This window comes from Oxyura jamaicensis, chromosome 15 (assembly GCF_011077185.1).
Source record: "Oxyura jamaicensis isolate SHBP4307 breed ruddy duck chromosome 15, BPBGC_Ojam_1.0, whole genome shotgun sequence".
Lineage (NCBI taxonomy): Eukaryota > Metazoa > Chordata > Aves > Anseriformes > Anatidae > Oxyura > Oxyura jamaicensis.
Window position 1 is genome coordinate 14355819 of NC_048907.1, and position 22550 is coordinate 14378368.

General features: G+C 40.0%; 1 protein-coding gene across 9 annotated transcripts in view; it reads right to left on the reverse strand.

Annotated features, from left to right (window-relative positions):
- TMEM132C (transmembrane protein 132C) overlaps nucleotides 1-22550 on the reverse strand; it is a 229766-nt gene that overhangs the window by 167253 nt on the left and 39963 nt on the right. For 5 of the 9 annotated variants that reach the window (XM_035341116.1, XM_035341115.1, XM_035341114.1 and 2 more), the window contains exon 2: nucleotides 1139-2027. The exons of 2 other annotated variants lie outside the window; for them this stretch is intronic. In XM_035341116.1, coding sequence (XP_035197007.1) covers nucleotides 1139-2027 — 889 coding nt within the window. Of the gene's footprint in view, nucleotides 1-1138; nucleotides 2028-8555; nucleotides 8561-9199; nucleotides 9204-22550 lie in introns of those variants that run through there. 2 more of the 9 variants (XM_035341113.1, XM_035341117.1) reach the window with 2 other exon arrangements.

Below are 22550 nucleotides of genomic sequence, written 5' to 3' on the forward strand. Positions count from 1 at the left end.
AAGATAAGCACCGCAGTCAGAAAAGACTTCTGTAACGGAGATTTCACTCGGTAAGCAGGTGTCTGGGAGATTATCTCACCAACTTAACCAAAGCTGCAAACATCAGAACGATTCTGGGATAACTAAAATCTCCCCTTTTTAAAATAAAAGCCTTTTATCTGCCAAGCGACACTTCCTGTTCTAAAGGCTATTCTCCTCGTTAGTTGTCAACTATGTATTAATCTAATTCATATAAGCCTTAGAAATAAATACTTTCATGTGCAGAATCTTTTGGGAAACTCTGATTCCCTGAGGCTTTAAAGAGCAATTGTTGCTTATCACTGTGGAGATTTCCCTTGAATTCAAAGCCTGGTAACCAGAAAAAAAGATACATCACATATTTCAGCGATTAACAAGTTTTCCAGTCTGTCATCCTCAAAGGATTTTCATCTCGTTGGTAGTGAAACCGCTAAAGAAGGAAATGAAAGGAAGGTGGTCTGAAGCAGTAAGGCATTTCTTATGTTCCCAGGTACTGCTTTTGCCACTCCTGGCCAAAATAACAGCACTCAGTTCTTGCAGTCCTTTACAAACCACAACAATATAAAACACATTAGGTCTCATTTTAAAGGGTATACACGTTGGCAAAGACAAATGCTGCTTAACCACAAGCAGATAGTTAAAACCCCTCCCTGAAGAGTTCTCATAACAAAACCGCTGTGTGGGAGAGGCAAAGCACTGTCAGAGCACTTTGAGAAAAGCAGGTAATTGAAGTTTTGTTATGTTTAAACTCTGCCTGTGCAATAAAAAGCAGATTTTAAAAGCCATGTAAAGCAGAGAACTTTTCTGGTGCCTCACTGCCTGTCATTCTGCAGAAATGGCCCCACTAAGGTAGCGAATTGCCAGATTTTGTGCTTTGCTGCCTAATGTCAGCATGTGTTAAATGGCGTGGCATACATGTTAAAAAAAAAAAAAAAAAAAAAAATCCTACTGATGGAGGCTTTCAGTCCTCTTCACAGTGTTCAAAAAAAAATAATAGATTTCAATAACTAGGAGCAATCTCCAGTATGGGTTAACTGCAAATTGGTTGTTATTTACACCCTGCTCCCAACATCTGTATGCTACCACATTAGAAACAGGAAAAAAAAACACCCTACCATACCTGAGTATGAACTGATCCACTGTAGAATTGGTGGCAATCGTCACATAAATGTTCACAACTTCTCCTTGTTTGACAGGCTTTGAGGGCAACCAGATGACAATATTACTGTCCAGCCGTAGCTCCGTTAGCTGAGAAGTCTCCTGGCCTCGATAGAGGCTGACTGATCCAATCCTCTGTAGGTGGGACATGGTTTCATCCAGGCCATCTTTTCCTGGCCGGATAGCATTTCCCTTCCTTACATCCTCAGCAGTACATTCTCCCTTCTCATCTCCTGGTTGGACAGTGTAATAAAGCTCCACAGGGCTCCCTTCAGAAAAATCAGGTGGCTTCTTACGGCCTGTGACAACTGTGGGGGGGTTAAACCAGCTTGCCAGGAGTTCCAGCTCTGCCACACACAATCCCAGGTCCCCCTTAAGCCTGCAGCTGCCTCTGACCTCCCGTGTCTCTCGAAAGGCAAACACCCGCAGGCAGGGCAGCTGCTCCATGGTGCTGTAGTCATCCCAGTCCCTGCCCACAATGTAGAACAGGACCTGGACTTTGGGCTTGCTCACATAAATTTTGTCACTCATTATGAAGGCCTTGAGTTTCCAGTTATAAGTAAACTTGTTGGCAGATCCAAAGAAGTTGGAAGTTAACATTAGGTCCTGGGGCACAACTTGTTCAATGGAAAAAGGTCCATAGCTGGCATTTAACACCGGTGGCCTCTTGGCTTTGTATGGGAAGAATGATTCCACCCTGGACTGCAAACTGGAATTTCTCATGAAGTCCTGGTTGGACTCTTTGAGGAAGAAAGATGTCTCGGCACTGAAGATCCGGTAGCTCACAGGTAGGTAAGTTGATGAAGAAGAAAATCTCTGATTATTGTCCAAGATCCCTCGACTCTCTGCCACTAATAAAAGAAAAGGTGATGTGTGTTAGATCAAATCTGCTTCTGGATTCCAAGGTATGTTTATTACAAGTTTAGTGGAGCTACCTGATGAGCTAGGGATTATCATTTGGTGCAAAAACGTACACTGAAGTTAAATGTTTAGATGTAGCTATTTTTTGTTATTATTTTTTGCATTACATACACACAAGAAAAAAGTGATGTAGACTTCAGTGCTACCTTGCATTTATTTAGCATAGTTCTGTCACACATGCATATACAAAGGTGATCATTTTCTCCAGTATTCAGATGGGCAAGCTGCAACAGAGCACTCCTTTTGCTGGGTGTTATAGATAATGTCCATGCAAGACTTAGTCTTATATTACACTTGCCCTTCAACTGGAGGTAACAGAACCTTGTGCCCACCTAACACACAACAAAATCACATGGAGGAACTGGCTTCACTTCAGGAACTCACTGAATGCTTTGACTGTCACCTGGATGAGAAATAGAACACTTCTATTTGTGCAGTTAGTTTTCATTCCTATGCAATGTCTCACCTTCCTACCAAAACTTCCAATATTGAAATTTGCTCACACCAATTCTCTTATGGACTGACCACAAGCCAGAGTCAAAGCCTCACAAAACCAATTCATAAATAAACAGGGTGACTTAAACCACCAGTGGGGGTTACTTTCCCCACTTTTTCTGTCCATGCCATCCCTGCCTAAACCTTCCACCCACTTAGAAACTTCCCTGCTGTCTTTTCAATCTTTCTGTTCAGTTACAGCACACATACAGCGTTCAGCACATTGCTAAGGTCCCCTGAACTCCTCAAAAGCCTGCTCATCACCACCCCTGTAAGGAACACGGCCTGGAGATCAAATACAGCCTCTGTTCTACAGCCAAGGACAGAAATTGCTTTTCTAAGAACTGACACATCCCATTTCGTTCTCTTCCTCTGTCAAGAAATCTTGCCTTTGTACTACTATTTCTAGCACTACGATCTGCATCTCTATAATTTAATATTGACTGTAAGTCAGCTTCGTAAGTTAAACAGATACGTACCACAGGCTAGGAATATTTCAACAAGTGCTTTGTGCATATAGATAATACATAAAATACAATACACAAATTAGTACATTTGTACATACTGGCCCAATTTACATATAAACTGAATACAAACTCCTTTTGACTGAAATGATGTTTGCCTATTATGAAGATTAACAACATACATATTGGTTATAAATAGGTTTAAAGAAAATTTATCGCCTAGTTGGGGTAAATAATAGAGGACAGCCTTAAAATACAATGCATGGATTACTTAATACTCAGAAGCCCTCTTCCTAACCCATTCTGAAGAGATAACTATAGGTACAAAGGGTAATTGAATGAAGATGCATCTAGGTAGTGCTAGACTGTCTTTAGTACTTAAAAACAGACCTTGCCGTCCGACATTTATCTGATCCAATGTCCTTGGGGAATCCCATCAGAGTCAGGATTTAAGGTCCTGTATCTGTTTACCACTTTAAAGAAAGGCAACAGTAAGGACAATGCATAATGCTCAAAGCTCAGGAACACCTGAAGATCTCAGAAACCCCACATAACTGACAAAACAGTCTGTCTTTCTCACAAGGGTCTGCAGCTTGAGGTTGTGTGTTGTTTTTTTTGTGTGTGTGTGTGTTTTTTTTTTTTTTTTTTTTTTTTCCAAATAATAGATTCACTCTTTCTAGCATGTCTTTCTGCTAGCATGCTAATTATCCAGTCAAACTTAATTAAAAATTTTCAAATAATAAATAATCAATAACTATCATTACTCCAAATGGCTGCTGCTGACAGAGACAACTTCACTGCAGTCTTGTTGAGCATGCACGTAGCTAGTGCGCTGGCACTATTCGGTGCTGGGGAAGGGAACAGCTTTGGAAGGCAGGTGTTAGGCAGTTAAGAAAAATGTAAGAAAAAGGTGGAGAAGAGGGGAAAAAAATCAGAGCTCTCAAAGGATGGCAGCCATAAATTTGAAATAAGGAATTAAGATGTGCGCATTCATGTTTAATTCATGCACCACCACTGGATGGTAGAATTATTTCTCATAAATGAGGAAAGTGCTATGACTGAACAAAAAAATAAAAAAAAAATAGAAGGCAAAATGACAAAAAAAGAAAGGTAAGAGCCCTGTCAGTGAAAATACCAACACACGGCGAATTACCAGCACAATACCCTGTCAAGTAAAGCCACATTTAAAATAGAACTTCAGCGTAGCACGCTGTTTCAATCCTGTAAATCTCCAGTCTTTGGCATACATCTTAATTCTGCTGTAAAGGAATGTACAGGTGCCACTCCTGCCCAAAATAATGGCACTCACTTCCAAGTGAGCCAATTTTTCCTTAGCTGAGTCAGAATAGTGCTTTGTTGGGGTTACATCCCCAAGCCCTATAATACCAAAATAAGAAATGTAAATATTTTGGACCATGGATCTTTCAAGAAACAGGAAAGCCTACATATTCCTTCTGGTCCAGGAACACAACAGGAACGTGGTTTACTGAAACAGTAGCAGTTTTGGTTCACTTTCCTACTTTCCTCTAAATCCCTTCACCTGCAGCAGAACCTGCTGAGATAGAGCTAACTTTCTGAATTGCTGTGTAAAGAGTTTACGAGACAGCTACCACTGTTCTTTTTTTTTTTTTTTTTTTTTTTTAAAAAAAAAAAAAAAAAAGGTTTGCTACATGAGAATTCAGTTTCTTGCTGATCAGTCTGGATATTGAATTTGACTCAACAAAACATTAGAAAAGAGGACACCTAAAAAAAGTTCTAAGGCCAGGAGCCTTGTAATATCAGAAAGCAGCAAGCTCTAATTCAAGGAGGCACATAAGAGCTTCCTTGCCTGTAAGCATTACTTGAGTAAAAACACACAGGTACATTTCACTGAAGTCCTGCTCTAAGCCTGCATCTTAGCCAGTGCTACTGAGGGAATACCTTTGGCTTCAACAGGTCTGAAAGAAACAGAAAAACTCAGCAGGCTGCAGAGACAAACTCCTGATTTCAAAGGGCTGTTGATCAGTATCTATGCTTGAAACTTAACAGCTGTTTCCATGCAATTCTCAGGACTTTTGCTGTCTCTAAGGCAGCTATGCCAAAAGCCCAGCGGAACCCTTTTGGGTCCTTAAAATATCCTCTTCTAAGATAGTCTATGCCAAGGATGCATGGAGCATCCGGGCCAGTCACAATACGGTGTTTTTGCCACTCATTCCCAGTTAGACTCAGTTCAGCTTCCAATACAGTTAATTGCTGGGATCCTCCCGTCACTCCATAAATACTGATGGGCTCGTGATCGAGGGGTGGACCTGACCATGGACACTATAGCACAGGTCATTCATGATTGTGAAACATGTGCTGCAATCAAGCAAGCCAAACGGTCAAAGCCTCTTTGGTACGGGGGACGATGGCTGAAATATAAATATGGAGAGGCCTGGCAAATTGATTACATCACACTCCCTCAAACCCGCAATGGTAAGCGCCACGTACTTACAATGGTGGAAGCAACCACTGGGTGGCTGGAAACATATCCTCTGCCCCATGCCACTGCCCGAAACACTATCCTGGGCCTTGAAAAGCAAGTGCTATGGCGACATGGCACCCCAGAAAGAATTGAGTCAGACAATGGGACTCATTTCCAAAACAACCTTATAGATACTTGGGCCAAAGAACATGGTATTGAGTGGGTGTATCACATCCCCTATCACGCACCAGCCTCCGGTAAAGTTGAGCGATACAATGGACTGTTAAAACTACACTGAAAGCAATGGGTGCTGGGACATTCAGAAATTGGGACACACATTTGGCAAAGGCCACCTGGTTAGTCAATACTAGGGGATCTGCCAATCGAGCTGGACCTGCCCAATCAAACCTGCTACGTACAGTAGAAGGGGATAAAGTTCCTGTAGTGCATGTAAGAAAAATGCTAGGTAAAACAGTCTGGGCTACTCCTGCCTCAGGAAAAGGCAAACCCATTCGTGGGATTGCTTTTGCTCAAGGACCTGGATGCACTTGGTGGGTAATGCAAAAGAATGGGGAGGTCCGGTGTGTACCTCAAGGGGATTTAATACTGGGTGAGAATAGCCCATGAGTTGAGATGTATTATGTTAATTATTATATAATACTGTGTGTCATCACTACCATAGATGAAAATAGTGATTAACTAGAATGTATTGGAAAGAGTGTAACCTGAGCATGACATAAATGGTATGGAATAAGGGGTGGATATATGTCCTGGTTTCAGTTAGGACAGTTATTTTTCCTCCTAGTAGCTGGTAGGGTGCTATGTTTTGGATTAGGATGAGAAGAGTGCTGATAACATGCTGATGTTTTAATTGCTGGAGAGCACTGCTTATACTAAGCCAAGGACTTTTCAGCTTCTCACTCTGTCCTGCCAGCGGGCAGGCTGGGGGTGCAGCAAGAGCTGGGAGGGGACAGACCCAGGACAGCTGACCCAAACTGGCCAAAGGGGTATTCCATACCATCTGGGGTCATGCTGAACAATATATAGGGGTGGCTAGCCGGGGTGGGGGGGCCGGCTGCTCGGGGTTGGGCTGGGCATCGGTCAGCGGGTGGTGAGCAATTGCATTGTGCATCACTTGTTTGTACATATTATTATTATTATCATTATTATTTTCTATCTTAATAAACTGTCTTTATCTCAACTCACAGGCTTCACTTTTCCGTTTCTCTCCCCCATCCCAGAGAGGGAGGGGGGAGGGTGAGCGAACGGCTGTGTGGTGTTTAGCTGCCAGCTGGGTTAAACCACAACAAGCACATACTCAGATTGACGGTGGTTTCACTTGTGCAAGCACTCCATTTATCCTGAATCAATCATGTGGATGTCTTCTCTAGGACCTAGCTGAATATTACAAAAAAACAGCCATGCAACTTCCACTTTAATAAACTGAGCAACATCAGCAAAAATCTATTTGGTCAGAATGACAGCAAAAAGAAAAAGCTTTGCTTCTTTATTGTAGTCTAAAGATTTCCACCCACTGTTGTACTGTACATAATGGAGTACTATAATTCTGTAGTGATGGCTGTACTTTAGGCAATCTATTTAAATGCTTCAAACCTTTTACTGATCAAGCTGGTAGTTAAAACTGTCCACTTTATTTTAGAATCCCAGCCATGTGTATCAGCAACTAAAGGCCATCATTTCAGGGATTTGTTTTACACTCATCTCTACCCAGTAACCTTCATGTCCTGGTACACTTAATTACCAAAATCTCCAAGGAACATTTTTGTATGTTTAATCAGCTCTGTCACAAGTTTTTTATTATTTTTTTTTTTATTTAATCAGAAAAACTATTTAACAAGATGCCAAGGTTTTTCTGCATTTCATATCTCAACTTACTTTAGACAAAGTAATCCTATACTTAATGATTACTTATTTAAAAAATAATCAGAGCATCTCTTAAAAAAGAAGCCATGCCTATCAGTGGTTTCAGATGTTTGAGAATACTCAGTTTTGGACTTTTTTCTCCTCAGCTACCAAAGCACATTTTTAGGGGTTCGTGTTAAAGCAAGGTCTAAATTGAAGTGTTGTACCACTATGGAACTACTAGCTGTGGAAACAGTATTTCACTGCAGGTTCAGCTGCTAATGTGGGCACAATTGCATCAGCAAAATGGAACTGGGTTTCTGCACAGGAATGCTAAGTACATTTATAAAAATTTAACTTATTCACAACAGGGAAGTTGCATTTCCTCAAACAGATTAGCTAAAGGGTGTAAATATATCCTGAAAAGCCATGGGTGCTTCATCTGAAAGCCCTGATAATCAGAGAACAATGCTTGTTGACCTTCCACATCGGGTTCAGATAAGTAGAACTTTTACATCACTACGAACCAAAACGGAAATCAAGAATATGGAAAAGGGTAAGAACGGAACTGCAGAAATACTATTTCTGTACTGAAGACCAACTTTAACTATGGCATAAATAGGCAGCAAGTGTTTTACCTTTCTGTATTAAGTAAGAGCCACAAATTGTCCAGAGGTGAAGTCCAGCACTGATAAGACTGAGAACCAGCAAACAAAGCTACCATTAGCCAAGAACAAAAGTTAAGGTTACAAGTAATTACTCCCTTGTAACAGCCTAGTGACTTTCTAATCCTTCTGGCTTCATATGCTTCTGCAGCACTTCATCTGAACCCAAACAGGCAACTCTTGAACACATCATTGGCTCCAGCATCACAGGCCAGCTCAAATTCCTGTTATCTAACAAGTCCATTTTTGGAGCTGAATATGAAATGGTGAATTCTGATCTACATTATTTTTTCTTGGATTTCACTATAAGAAGAATTTTCTTTAGGGGAATTGTTTCACATGGAGCTGGAGCCCTGGGTGCTGGATTCACTGGAACAGACACAAAGGTTTAACATATTTAAGCCAACCTTTTATGAGGTTGGTTTGAAACAACTTTCTTTTGGATTGGGAATTAAGAGTTTCATTCGTGGGTGGGAGATTACTGGCCAATGGCCAGGCATCTTTGCTGACTGATGTTTGATAAGCCACCAAGCCTTCAAGGAAACCATCTGCCTGTCCCTCCAGCCAGGAGGCTCCTAGCCAGAGAAAGCCAGTGAGAACAGAAGACATCTGCCTATGCAAAAGAGGACTAATGTGAGAATCTTTCTTTGTACCTTGCATGGCCCTTATAAAGGCACACTTGCAAATACTCATTCCAGGAAACAAACCATGTGAAAACTGGTAGACAACTTTCAGTCTGTGTTCCATTACCACATCAGCACAGCTGAAGCTTCCACCAAGAAGTCTGTAACTTTCAAGGCAGGATCTTCTCCTTCCTTTTTATAACTGCTTTACCCACTGACTTGTCTCTTCATTCCTAAACATAGCTGTCATAGCTGTGACTGAATGCTGAATTGTACTGATTTTATTTTTTTCCCAAATTACATGCCACTTTTTTATATTAAAAATAGATATTGTTTATTTACAGCACCACCACAAATCCTGCACCACTTAAAAACTATCCCTTCTCCTTACATGTATTCCCATTCCTGTTACCCCTGCATCCAGCAATACTAACCATACTCTAAGCATATTATACCAGCCATCCTCTCACAGAAATCCCTGTCCTTGAATTCTCTTCCGTGACTCTTTCCACTAGTCCAAACCTGTCCGGCTGTTGCATGGACAATCACATGCTCCAACTCAACAAATGCAGAGTAGGGAAATAATAAAAGTAGAAAAGATACACTTAAATCATAACAGATGTTTTCTTCACCACAAAACATCAACAGCTATGTTTTCTTGTCCATTTTCCCTTATTTTTCCATACTGGCAGCACATTTAGTAAATTCAAAGTGTACAAAAATCTTGTAGCAAGTATTTTTCTTAGAACTACAGCTCAGCAAATATGGCAAGAAATAAATGCATGTGAATATTCATTTAGATTTCAGGATTACCTTGTACTCTCATCCCCTCTTAGCTCTCTTTCCTTACCATCTAGAAAAGGATATCTTCCTATTACAGAGGTCAGTTGGAACTTAAAAAAAATCAAACAAGCTCAAATTAAAAATATGAAGCATTCTTAACTGTGAGGTTGATTAACCATTGCAGAAATTACAGGCAGGAGTAATGGTTTGTCCATTTCTTAATAGGGAGACTAAATTCATTTCTGAAAGATTTTTTTTTCCCCTCACTGCAAGTTAATGTTTCAGTACAGGGATAACTAGAGCCTAATACTCCTTTTGGCTTAAAATCTATGGATCTATGACCATTCAAAAAAAAAAGAAAAAAAAAAAAAGATTGAAAAACTGACTTGACAGGGTAACTGCAGAAACCACATTTTCTATTTCTCGTGCTTGCCCATCAGATATGCTTTCTCATCCAGTGAGAGAACAGAGAACAGAGACTCTCTGACTAATTGCACATAGGCAGTGTCAAGTGTCAAATGCTTACATAGAATGCTTGAGACCAATTTGTGAAGTTAAAAATAAACTGTGGAAACAAATCTGTCAAAAAATCCATATAGTGAACATGTTTGAGGGAAATTACAATCTATTCTCAAACATTTTTGAGCACCCAAAGAGGGCAATTTCGTCATGTAAATGATTGCTGTTTTCTCAGAATTTTAGGATCCAGGTTTCATTAAACTGAGACCCGAAGTCAAAGGATAAGTATACAACTGAGTGTTTTGTTGATTAACTTGGATTGGCATATTCCCTATTCACATAGATGGGAGGAGACACCCTCGGTAACCAACCAGATATATTTTAACCCAGGTGTAGATGGAACCTTATCTAGCCTAGATCACAGAGTTCAATTATGCTACATCAGATAAAGACTGTCAGGAGATGATTTAACCAGTTATTTTGAACAAATGTCCTATTAGATTTCAGGGAGACAGAATACAAGATTTCACTCTGTTCATTGTTAAATGAAAACTGCAATAATATTCCATTATATAGTCTTCTTCCACATACTGAAAGCATATCCTTAATGAATCTCCTGTATCCTGCAGCAGGCAAAACCTGCGGTAAATCTCAACAGATATTTGTGGATTTAGTACAAATAGACATATTTCACTGATTTTTCTCTAGCAGCAGCAGAACAGTCATTTCAAAACTGTCAGGGAATGTCACAAAATTACCTAAAATAATGCATAAAAAAAGATACACTAATGCTTCTGTATTTCTTTAACATACAAAAAACAAAGTGAAGTCAGTGAAACTAAGTGAAAAAAAAAATCAAGGTGGATAGAAGAAATCCTTTCATACATGGTACGATTAGATGATGGAACTCATTGCGAGGGAGGAAGGTACAGAGGCCAAGAACTCACCAAGACTTTAATTAAGGATTTGCATGTTTGGAAAGATATGCAGACCATACAGGGTAATGACATTAAGTACAAGTACAATTCTTTGTTTCAGTATTTATCTATTATAAACCAGGATTAGATCTCTGCAATATAAAGCATTATCCAACATCTGCTAGGTTGCTCCATTTTCCTCAGGATTAGTGAGGCTGGAGGCACATGTGTACAAACCACAAATACTGTTTTGTGATGCACAGCCTCTTCACAAACAGGAAAAGATTCTTTAAACTCTAATTTGGAAATACAAAATGAAAACATTCAGAGAACTGCATGTTAGAAATGCATTTCCAGTCTTTTAATGACAGCCTGAAAGCTCCAATTTTTGATGGTCACCGTTCTATACATCACCCCCCGACTTACTGCATTGCAAAACCTATCTTCTCCATCACCCTCAATTCATATAACTGAGACATGTTAGTCAAAGACTGCCTGACATTCAGGACTGAAATCTATAAATTGTTTTCTCAGACTAGTTGATGACCTTAAAAGTCTGTAAAACAGTGTATATGCAAAGGTCAGTGAAGGTTTCAGAAATAACTCTTACTGCCAGCGCTGACATTACCGAATGTCTGTACAACCACAGCCATCTGACGTATTGAAACTGGTTTACTGTTTAGAAACAAAGATAAATACCTGGAACTCAAATTTCTGCTAATGACAGCTTTTGTTGAGAGATAAGATTCTAAAAACTTCCATGCAGACACCATTCAAGTGCCCAGGCTTTCCTCCCCTTGCCAGTAACTGCAAATGTCAGTACCCTGAGAGCAACATACAGTAGGTAAAATGTCATGTGATGGCCTTTCGTTCCAACACTGTTTGTCTCATTGTGGTAAACTCCATGGATTCTGCATTCATTTGTGTCAGCACTACAAATCTAAAGCAAATAACACTTAAGCTGATTTTGTTTGATAGCTGTATAGAAGGGGGGAAGGATTTAGTATACCTGAATTTATTCCCAGCTCTCCTGAAAACGTGGTTTTCAGCCATAGGGCATGATGCCAAGACAGTTTCTTTAGTGATAGCTTTTCTTCTTTCATAGAGAAGTTTAACTAATTTATGATTAAGTACAACATTGAGCTCATCTGAGAAAGACTGGGTAAAGCACTGTCTTTTTTTTTTTTTAAAAAAAAAAAAACAACAGCAGCAACAAAAAAAAAATGGAAAAATGACCCAGGGAAGCCACAAAGTGGGGAATAAGGAGACAATATCACCTTTTTTTTTTTTCTTTTTTTTTTTTTTTTCCAATTTAACCAGTAACTTTTCAGAGATCTGGATTCTTGTTTTCTCATTGAAGACACTCTGCTGAAGAGGTCTAATTTTCATGGGAGTACAATTGTGACAGGTCTCAGCAGATTGTCTCAAATTTAGCCCAAGAATATTTCACACAGTTTCCCATGAAATTTCAAAACCTTGGCCAGAATATTAATGTAACTTATGACTGTGATATCTCAGTAAAAAAAAACTATTGAAGTGTTGCAAAAATAAGGACATGCAAATTACAAACACTGAACAAATAGTTCTGGCCTTGGCAATGTGTCAATCTCTTGTCCTATGTCTCTGACTCTCATTTAGCAGCACTGTGCTTTCCTCTGCTGTTTAAGTCTTTGTTAGATGCTGATAGGCATCACTCCTCTGTTTAGACATTAAATTGCTTTACACAGGCTCCTTGTTTAAAAAGAGATTAGGGTCCTAGAGTCTGAATGGTGCAATTTGCTCAGCACTCTCCACTGCCACAAAAATCAACAAGAACTGAGAGTACAAAGCTCAGCACGAGTAGTGTGCAGATCTATGCAGGACAGAGCTGGCAGCTACACAGGTGTAGAGAGGACACAGAATTCAATAAATGGATTACAATGCTTCTCCCCCCACCATTAGGTAGGGAAAAGGGAAAATATTTTTTCTTGTTAAATAGGTACATCCTGATAATTTGAAATAAAGTCAGAGACACAAAAAAAAGGACTCTATATTACGTTAGTGCCAAAAGGCCCACACAACCTCCATTGCTGCATTACACAAATATAAGGGACGTTACTGCAAGTGCTAGGTACAATTGGACAGTGAATAATTCCAAGGTTAAAAAAAGAACTTATCAGATATGGACTAGGCTTTCCCTAGGGTTAATATACTTTTAGCATACCTCATGAAACATTCATAATCGGCATATTGTATTTCAGTGCCTAGATTTCATGATGAAATGAACCCCTTCCAGATTTGTCATCCCATTTGACATCTACAAATATCTATGCAAGTTTGATGAAAAATAACTAATTTGTGGCAAAAAAAAAATGACCACAGTAGTACTGATTTAGATTAAGCTTTGCAGAATTTCACTCACAGGAAAGTTTCTCCACTGGCATAATCAATAAAGCTCCGTTAAAGTCAGAAAAACGGTATGCTACAGTAGCTACAAACCCAACCCCCACAGGTTACTTTTCTAGTTGTTTACTGAAAGAAATATATATATATATATTTGTAAGAAAACTTCATTTGAGAGTAAAAGACACTCATCCATGTTCTCTCTCCTCCCATACAGATACATTTGGAACAGTACCAGCCAATGCGTGCACATTTTCAATACCTGCTTGTAGTGCTGTGCCTTAACACATCAGAATATCCCACTATCCCAGCTATAACTCCACTAATCATCTCCATTTCAAGTGCCACAAGGATCTATGAGGCAATTAATTGAGAAATGAAGCTGGGGGCGGGGGCCAGCCTTGCCCCTTCAGGAAACAAACTTGGTGTCACCTTTAACCTCCAAGCAATTCTTTGCCCCTGAGCACTGCACCAACAGCGGCAGGACAGAAACCAAGTGGAAATCTATCTGGTTAAACACCATCTTTCTGAGGAATTAATTGAAAGGGATGGCTAAAGCACTTGTGTTATTGTGGTCAAAGCACCTCCATGGGCTGCTTTTAAGGTGATATCACCTACAAGAGGTAACTTTTGCAGTGCCTATTCTTCAAACTTGCATTGCGTTCTCTCTCCATTTGAAAAGGCCTCACATCAGAAGAGAAAGTAAGAATGGGACATGGAGGAATCCCTCCTAAAAACTGCTCTAAGCCCAAGGAAAACAGGGTGGGCAAGGCAGCATTAGAAATAGCCCTGGGTACCTCTTTGTTTTCAGTACCGTCTCAGAGTGGCACCCAAACTGGCAATATCCTTCAGCACCACTGTGTCAGGTGCTAGTGAAACTGCTATGGAAAGTGTTTTTATTGAAATCCAGGCTCATCTAGTAGCTTGCAGACTGGATCCAGTCCAATGGCTGCTTCTAACCAACTTACCACCTTTCCTCCAGAGAAGACTGAAGAGCTACACCAGCAGCAGCGGTACAATCCCATTTGGTGTCTGCTCTCATCCACATGGAGAAAACTAGCTGCTGCTAACACATCAAAAACCAGTGGATACTGGGTTGAGCAGCCCCTACCCCAATACCCAAATTGTGTTTTTTCTCAAGTATCTCATCCTGACTCACATAAGCTGGCAGCATCCCAGCTCTCCACAACAGCCACTGGATGGTCTGTTTGGTGAACATCAGTGCTGCTGGGCAGAAGTAGGAGGGAAGAGGGTCCCTAAAATCCCCTTCCCATAGGGGATGAACTTTGGCCATTCTGTAAACTGTTCTGTCCAGCTTACCTGCAATGGGGAAGTGAGTGGGTGAAGAAATGACAGGAAGAACAAAGCATTACAGTGGTTGTGGTGTTAGTAATGGGCATGGGAATGTCAAAATGACAAGGTTATGAATGAGATTGAGAAGAAGGAATCCTGGGGGACAAAAGTAAACTTCACAGAATGATAAATCATGGTGAGGAAATGCAGAAAGAATTATGCACACATGCTCTTAATTCTGTTTTTATTGTTTAAGGTGGAAAGCACGATTTAGAATTTCTTGTCTAAAGTCTACTTTATTTGCTCTAATTGTCTTGCTATCATCTGTCTAGAAAGGGTCAAACCACAACACACCATCTGTGCAATACCTGAGGAAAGTGTCTGGGAGACGACATCTGGCAATTCCACTTTTGGAACTAGGATACAAAAACCAATGAAGCCAAGTTATTCTTTGATACAAACTTGGTCTTGAAAGGAATAAATTTACAAGCCAAAAAAACAAGACATGCCTAAGATGAAGATACATTACAAGAACCTGGATCCAGCGTACAAAGGAGGGCAATAGTCTGGTGGTGAGTCTTCAACAAGGAACAATGCAGAGTGCATTCATGAAAGAGGCAAAGCTGGCCCACACACCTCCAAAGGTGAAACAGAGCACATCAGTTTCTGGGGCTGCTTAAAATATAATTCTTCCGTAAGATTCCCACGTTGCTGTTGCTTCTCTAGTGTCCTTAAAGTCATTGACATCCATGATGGATGTGAGTTTGTTATGCTGAGTGCCACAAAATTACACAGAGCAAATGACACTTGCACTAAGAGATTGAATGTGTCATACTCCTAAAGTGCTGCTGCTCAAGAATTGGCAAGACCTCCTTGCAAATCAATGACACAGAGCCTTGCTATACATTTTGTAAGCACTATTTTTGTCCTCTCCTAATATAACTTCCAAACCTCCCTCCCTCCTCCCTCATGTCCCTGCCACAGATCTCTAATTCACACAGCTTAAAGTACAAGTGCCTCCTACATTTTTTCCCCAACAGGTGCAGTCCTTAAAGATGAAATTATTTTTTTCCTTTCTTTGAAAAGCATCTTCATTCAGCCTGGTGCCCAAGGGAAATTAATGAGTACTCACTGAACATGTTTACATAAGATCTCCTCAGGATTTATGCTATTAAACGTTAGGAGTGCTTTAATCTACCCCCTAAGGGCCAGAGATGCTGATGTGGTTAGCTAAAGATGTCTCAACACAACGAACACTGTCCACTCTCACTGCTGGCAGCATCGGCTGCACTCACTCACCGTCGGCTTTGCGAGCATGCAGCATGCAACCCCATCAGCTCAAGTGACAAAGGAAGAAGTAGCAGCAGAGGAAGGTGTTACAGCTGAAATAAAGCAACTGATTTAATAAGAAGTGCTAAGGGACTGTATTGTCAGTGAGACACTGCAAGACCAAGGCACACTCAGAGCCCAAGAGGCTATAAAAACCTGGCTTTGAGCACGACTTTCACCCCCTGCAACAGCTGAACCCAAGCCCCCGCACAGGGCTGTCCCCACTGCTCAGCAGCGCTGCCTTGCTGTGCTAACGTGACAGGTGAGGAGCCTCTTGCACTCCTATGGTAACACCAGACAAGCCTTCTACATGCCTCATATACCCACATGTACTTTCTCATTGATCTATGCTAGGCCCCAACTGCTCGTTCCCAGGCAGCGTTCTCGAAAAAGCCTCTGCCTTATGAATTTTCTTACAGTCAGTGATAAAAAAACGTGCTTCAGAGATAAAACTAAACCTAGCAGACTCCACACCTGCAGCTTGGCCTACACTATCTGATAAAGGCTCCTTTTGAGGCTGAAAAGACTTTTTGCTAGTTCTGTTTTACAAAAAAGCAACAAGATTTACGTAGCAAAAAGAGCACATTGCGGTGAAATATATACTTGTGCGTGTACATGCATACACAAATATGTATTTGCATATATACACTAATAAATGCAATTCATTTCTTTGTCCTAAACTGTAAATCCAAGTCTTGACCTCTCAGACTGTCTTGTCCTGTCATGTCTAATGAAGGAAAAAGCCAGATACCTTCTCCCTATTGCAACTTTACTGAAGCCAGATGTCTTGCCTCAAAAGAGACTGTGGTCTAGCACAGCTATTGGGATCAAGACAGTACAATTTCAGCAATGATTAAAGATGCCTGTGGCTTCTGGGCAGGCAGGAACAAAGAAATGCCTTTATGTTGGACGAGGGGTTAGATAAAATCCACTGCTGCCCTCACATTTGCAGTTTGTCTCCTTCATTACTTAACAAAACAATAGTTAAATTAAGAACAAAAGGTAACTCGATTAAGCATATTACCATACACTAGTCAAACATTGAGAAGTTTACAAAGCCTACTTTGCAGTTCATTTTTACTCCATGTTTCCCCATGTAAAGCTAGCCAGCTGAAGCTGAGTGGCACAAGAGTCATTGTGTTGGGCAAGTTCAAAACTCTCAAGTTTGAGAATCATCTTTGTTTTCAATGAAGGCATATAAAGAAAATGCTACCCTAAAGCCCCAGAGTACTGTATTAACGCTCACCAGCTGTTGGGCTTCTGGACCACTGTGTATGTGTGTATATATAAAAGTCTATTTAAAACTGTCTGAATATAAGTTTGCTAAAGCTGTTTAGCCACATACGCACTCCATTCATGCTGGCTGTAATAAACATCACATGCAGACAATTATACTAGCTTGCTGGAGATCCTCATTCAAAACAGAAGGAAACAAGGGTAGTTTCAGAGATGCTGTAAATACTGAGCTGCTCGCTGCTAATGCATGGTACTTGCTCTCCATGGAAAATAAAAGCCTGGAAGAAGCAGGAGGGGAGCTTGTTTATATCAGGCTCCTCAGAGCTAACAACTTACTGGTGAAGTTTTACTTTAGAGGCAATAGCATGCATTTGGTTTAGAAGACAGACATGAGCATCTTGCACCCTTGATAGGTTTCACGAAGAAAAAAAAAAAGTAGACAACATAAAACTCCAGCCCTGTGGGCTGCATGGTAAATTGCAGAACAAGTCTCTTCTTGGAATAAACTTTAAGGGAGGATCTACAATATGGAGTAATCTTCAAAGGCCAGTCAGGTTTCCAGTCCAACAACCCTGCCAAGTGTTCCTTTAATCCTTTATTTACCAGTAAATCTGCCACTCTGTCCAGCAGGCTTTTACTGGTATTGGATTTCAGCTTGAAACCCCAAAGCTGTAAGCGTATGCTGTGTAGCCCTAATGAGAAACTCAATCTATTAATGGGCAGACCTTCTCCACAGGACGAGGTCTTGGCAACATGACTCAGTTCCTGAACTTTCACCTCCCACTTGGCAGCAGACCAGACTAACTCCCCATCTCTCAGCTGGCTTACATTATCAGCTCATTATTAACATACATCATAGCCAGATCTCTTTTACATGCACCCAGCAAACAGGAAACTACACAAGGGGAGGGCTCCTCATTTTTGTCTGACACTGGAGCTCATAAAAATAACTAATTAGAACCAGCTATAGTGGAAGAACCATGCAGATTTGCTTGCATGTTCTCTGCCTGTGCACCTTAGTCCTGACTTGGGCTACCTACTATGAAATGCTATTACAGACAGCCACACACTTCTATAATTAGGCATCCCTTCCTTCTGCCACAATAGCTTACAGTTCTTATCACCAAGAGCTGTGCTACTACCCTTATTTCAAAAGGAAACAATCATTATGTAGACAGAATGATAACTTGTCTAATGTCACACCAAGTCTACAGCAAAGAAAAGCCAGCTTCTTGACAAGAGTTCCCCTCTACACAGGCTCCGCTCTACAATAAAGAAAGCTGTCAGAGACTTCACAGCCAAATTCAGAAGAGATTAGTGTATACTTTAGATCTACATGCTTGCAGGGATTCAGAAACTAGGTTTGCAGGCCACCAGCAACGTACACACCACACTCCTGGAAAATCATCTCATCAAGCAAGGAAGATTATTCTCTTGCACAATGTGTTATCCTACTATCCTAAGAGCGCTATCGTTAATGACATCTAGTATTTGGCATGAACTGCCCCACTTGTTTTTTCCTCCTTACACAATTACTATTCTTTACATTTGTCCTTTAGTACCTCCCCATCAACTGGCTAAATGTAAAAGCAACTCTCCTCCAAATCCCTGGTTCAGATCCAGCCCAGCCAGGCAGTAATTGAAAGTTTCATCATCCCATCCTGGTGACTGCTTCCCTACCTGCTGAGCATAGATGCCAGCAGAACAATGGGTGCCTGCACTAGAGAATGCAAATGGAGTCACAGGGAGCAAAATAGGTCAGAAAAGACTCCTCGGGTCAGAAGGGGGGAGGGGATATTAATAAAGTGGATTAAACTAATACTGTTACACACAGCATCCCACACCTGTAGTCATCTTAGGTTAAGATGTACACCCTCTTAATGCCCACACCTGTTTTGAAACATGCAAGAAAACTAGCCTTAATGTAGAACAATATGAAATCTGGCAAAATTTAAGAACCAACACAAGCTGGCAAAATTTAAGAACCAACACAAGCCCCTGACTCACTCTGGCTGCTCAAAAGGCAGCAATTTATATTCCTGTTATTTTTTTTTTTTTTTTTTTTTTTTTTTTTTTTTTTTAAATAAAAAATAAAAAAGATTAGCTGTGGTTAGTATTATTGTTCAGAGCTGATCTCATTTCATAACCTGCCTCCTATTCAGACTGAATTTATGCACAGATGCTCAGAGCCAAAAACCTGTTTTCATTTAATCCACAGCAGAACATGTAAAAAGCATATTCCACAAAGGTTCTTGTCTTTCTGCTTCAACCACCCATAGCACTTCAGTAGGCATAATGAATTTACTAGCTGCCAAATAACCTGCTGTTTCTAGAGGCTTTTATCAGCTCTGTTCCTCTGAAAGTTTGCATGCTGATAACTAGAGAAGAACTAATACAAAATATTCTTATAGGACTGAGCCAAATGCAAAAGACTTGGAAAAAAAAAATAACTATTTAAAACACAAACCTATAGTTCAGCTTCTGATCACTGCAGGTTTTTAAGTGATTATTTGTAGAAGCAACAATGACCAGAAACAGAATGCTTCAAATTCACTGGTCAGGAATAAACCCTATGACTCTCCACTGTAATCACAGTAAGATGGTAAACTCTGAATTCAGATGAAGGTTTTATTACCTTTAAATAACAATGCAAAGGTAATTCCACACCAGAATTGCTGAATTACCTCAGGCCATCTATTTATAGGTAAATAAAGGCATCAGGTAAAATGAGTAAGAGTTCTTTTGCAGAAAGAAATGCTGTGGTCTTAACTAGTGCTCAGAAATGACTTGGGATTGATCTTTGAAAGGCTGGGAATGTAATAGAAAGTGGCATTATTAATATTACAAAACTGCAACACATTAATATGCATCAGTACATTAGAGTCAAACTTCACAAAGAAAATGAAAACTTAAACATTTTTCATAAAACCTTAATTTATATTTTCCTACATCATAAGATGCCAACATCAATACAGGTGGGAGGAGAGGAGATACTACAATTTGTTTCATGCTAGATACTTGATATCACTCTCACTCTATGGAGTGCAGAGATTTCGTTCTCAGTGATTTTTTTTCAGTAGGCAAAGAAAGTCTGACTCCTGCTAAGAATAAGGGCATGATACTAATCCAGTTAAGTTGATGAAATTGCTCCTAATTCCCTTGGTGCTTGGGATTGACTTGTGAAAATCTAGGCAAAATAAATTGAAAAAAGTTTTCTAACATATGAAGTTATAACTTTCACATAAAACATAATCTAGCCTCCCAGCAATACTTTAAACCATTTCCCCATTACCACTATGCAAATGCAATGCATGCCCCACAGTGGGCACCTACACCTAGGAGCGGGACCAGCCTCTTTCCTTTGTTTTAAACACCAACATATGCAACCTGATTTTAGAGATGCTAAGCTCCCTCAAATCTCAGCAAAATTAGACCCATTAAGAAACAAATCACTCTGGTGCCTACATATGGATTTAGCAATTTTACTTTAGCTTACCCAATTAGAAAAAACACTGGCTCTTTTCCTCTTAAATGCTTTCAAATTAATGAAAAACCCACACACCAATGGCTTAACAAAGACCGGTACTTGATGAAATTTGCATATAAATCTGCTGAGATTCAATTTTATATAGAAGCAAACTTAAGCAGAATGCTTACTGCTCAGCATTTCAAAACCGAACAGCCAGCCTTATTGTACATTTAAGATTTTAGAAGTAATGGATATTATTTTTCTCAGTGTACATGGTGTTTTCAGTTTGAAGGTTATAAGAACTGCTCTTTGCTGAATAAACTACCATATATAATTACTATATCTTTCTGTCCTAACACCAAAGCCAAGTACAGCAAACAAGATGCTGACTCACAGCTATTATGCTGTTCTCATCTTTTCAGTCTATCTTAGACCTTCCCTTTGCACATTCAATACTGACAACTGAAATGACAAACAGACAGCTGGTTTTGCAGCCAAGAATCTGTCCCACCCTGGCTATCAGCCAGCAGAGAAACATTTGAGCAACTCAATCAGCAGTTTTCCTGTAACACCAAGGGTGCCTCTCCAGCAGGAGAAACAGCAGAAAGAGTTGGTCCACCTTTGTACCTCTAAATATGTCTTTCATAAACTATCTGAGAGCAAATACTGGTACAAGAGTTACCCTTTCTGCCACCACTGATTCGTGCACTGTTAACTATTCCATGAGCACTGTTAGCACAGAATAATCTTAGGGCAACCAACACCCTTCTACTCCGCTGGTCAAGCCCCTAGCAGAGGTAGTATACTTAGTCATGTTAGTGTAGCAGACACATAACCACAACGTGATTATATGAAGGTGCTTTATTCAGCGCTGGAAACCAGGGGCAGGTGCCCAAATTTGGCTTCAAGTCCCGTTACATCCCGATCGCTATTAATATCCTAAAAGTTACATATTCATTAATATTTACAACATCAGCCTTGCTTCGTATGCTAATTATCTCTCCTCCCATTTGCACATGCGTGGTGCTCTCTGGTGGTCATCCCGGGGGTCGTCTAGATGAAGTAAGGTGTCATCCTCAGGGTTAAACTTTTCACCTCTTCTCCTTGGCGCATGCTCCTTTTCAGTTCTTGACTTTAATTAGTTCTTGGCTTCAGTCCTAACCCACCTTATCCATCTTATCTTCCTAACAAGGCTCAAGTTGTTCCTGTTCTATCTCTCAAGGCCCGTCTTGTCACTCCTCCATCCTTCTATCATTTATTTATGTTTTCCTTTATTATATACATGATAATATTTGGCTATGAATCTCCCATCTCATTATCAAGAATTATTTCTTAACCCTAACAGTCACAGTTAAAACACTGCAACATTTATTTAATAACATATCTCCAGTAACTAGCGTAATATGACAGCTACTATGTTCTACAAAGCAACTTAATTTCACAGGAGTTTTTATAGCCCTTTATCATTTTTGATTTTCTTACAAGTCATAAGAAAATTATGGAGTCTTGACTCCATAATCAGAAAATGAGAAAATCAATAATTTTATTTCCTATGCCATATTACCTTTTCATGATTAGAAACCTAAAGGGATAATCTATATTTAAGTGTAAGAATACACTGATTTTATTCAGTAAATTCATGTTGACTAGTTATATATGCTACTGATTTCTCAGTACTAACAGCAATTATCAGAGATACCTGAAAGCTTCCAGTATGTGTAGCTAAACTGGAGCTATTCTTTAGGAAAATTTCTACCAGGCTCAACCAGGCACAGCACAGATGATTCGTCTTCCTTGGTCATTCTGTTCATCCAGAGGACAGAAAAAACACAGTTCACTGGATCAGATGCATGTGCTAGCAATGACAGGAATAAGCCTGAATATCCTTTGGCAAGCTTCTGTTCCACAGCACCAAATACAGGACCAGCTCTTAGCTATCAGATAAAGCAGTATCTGAACCTGCTGTGGACTAAGAAAGGTTTAGCTTCATCTCCTCAAACAGAAAATTTTCCATTAAAGAAAAATTATGTTA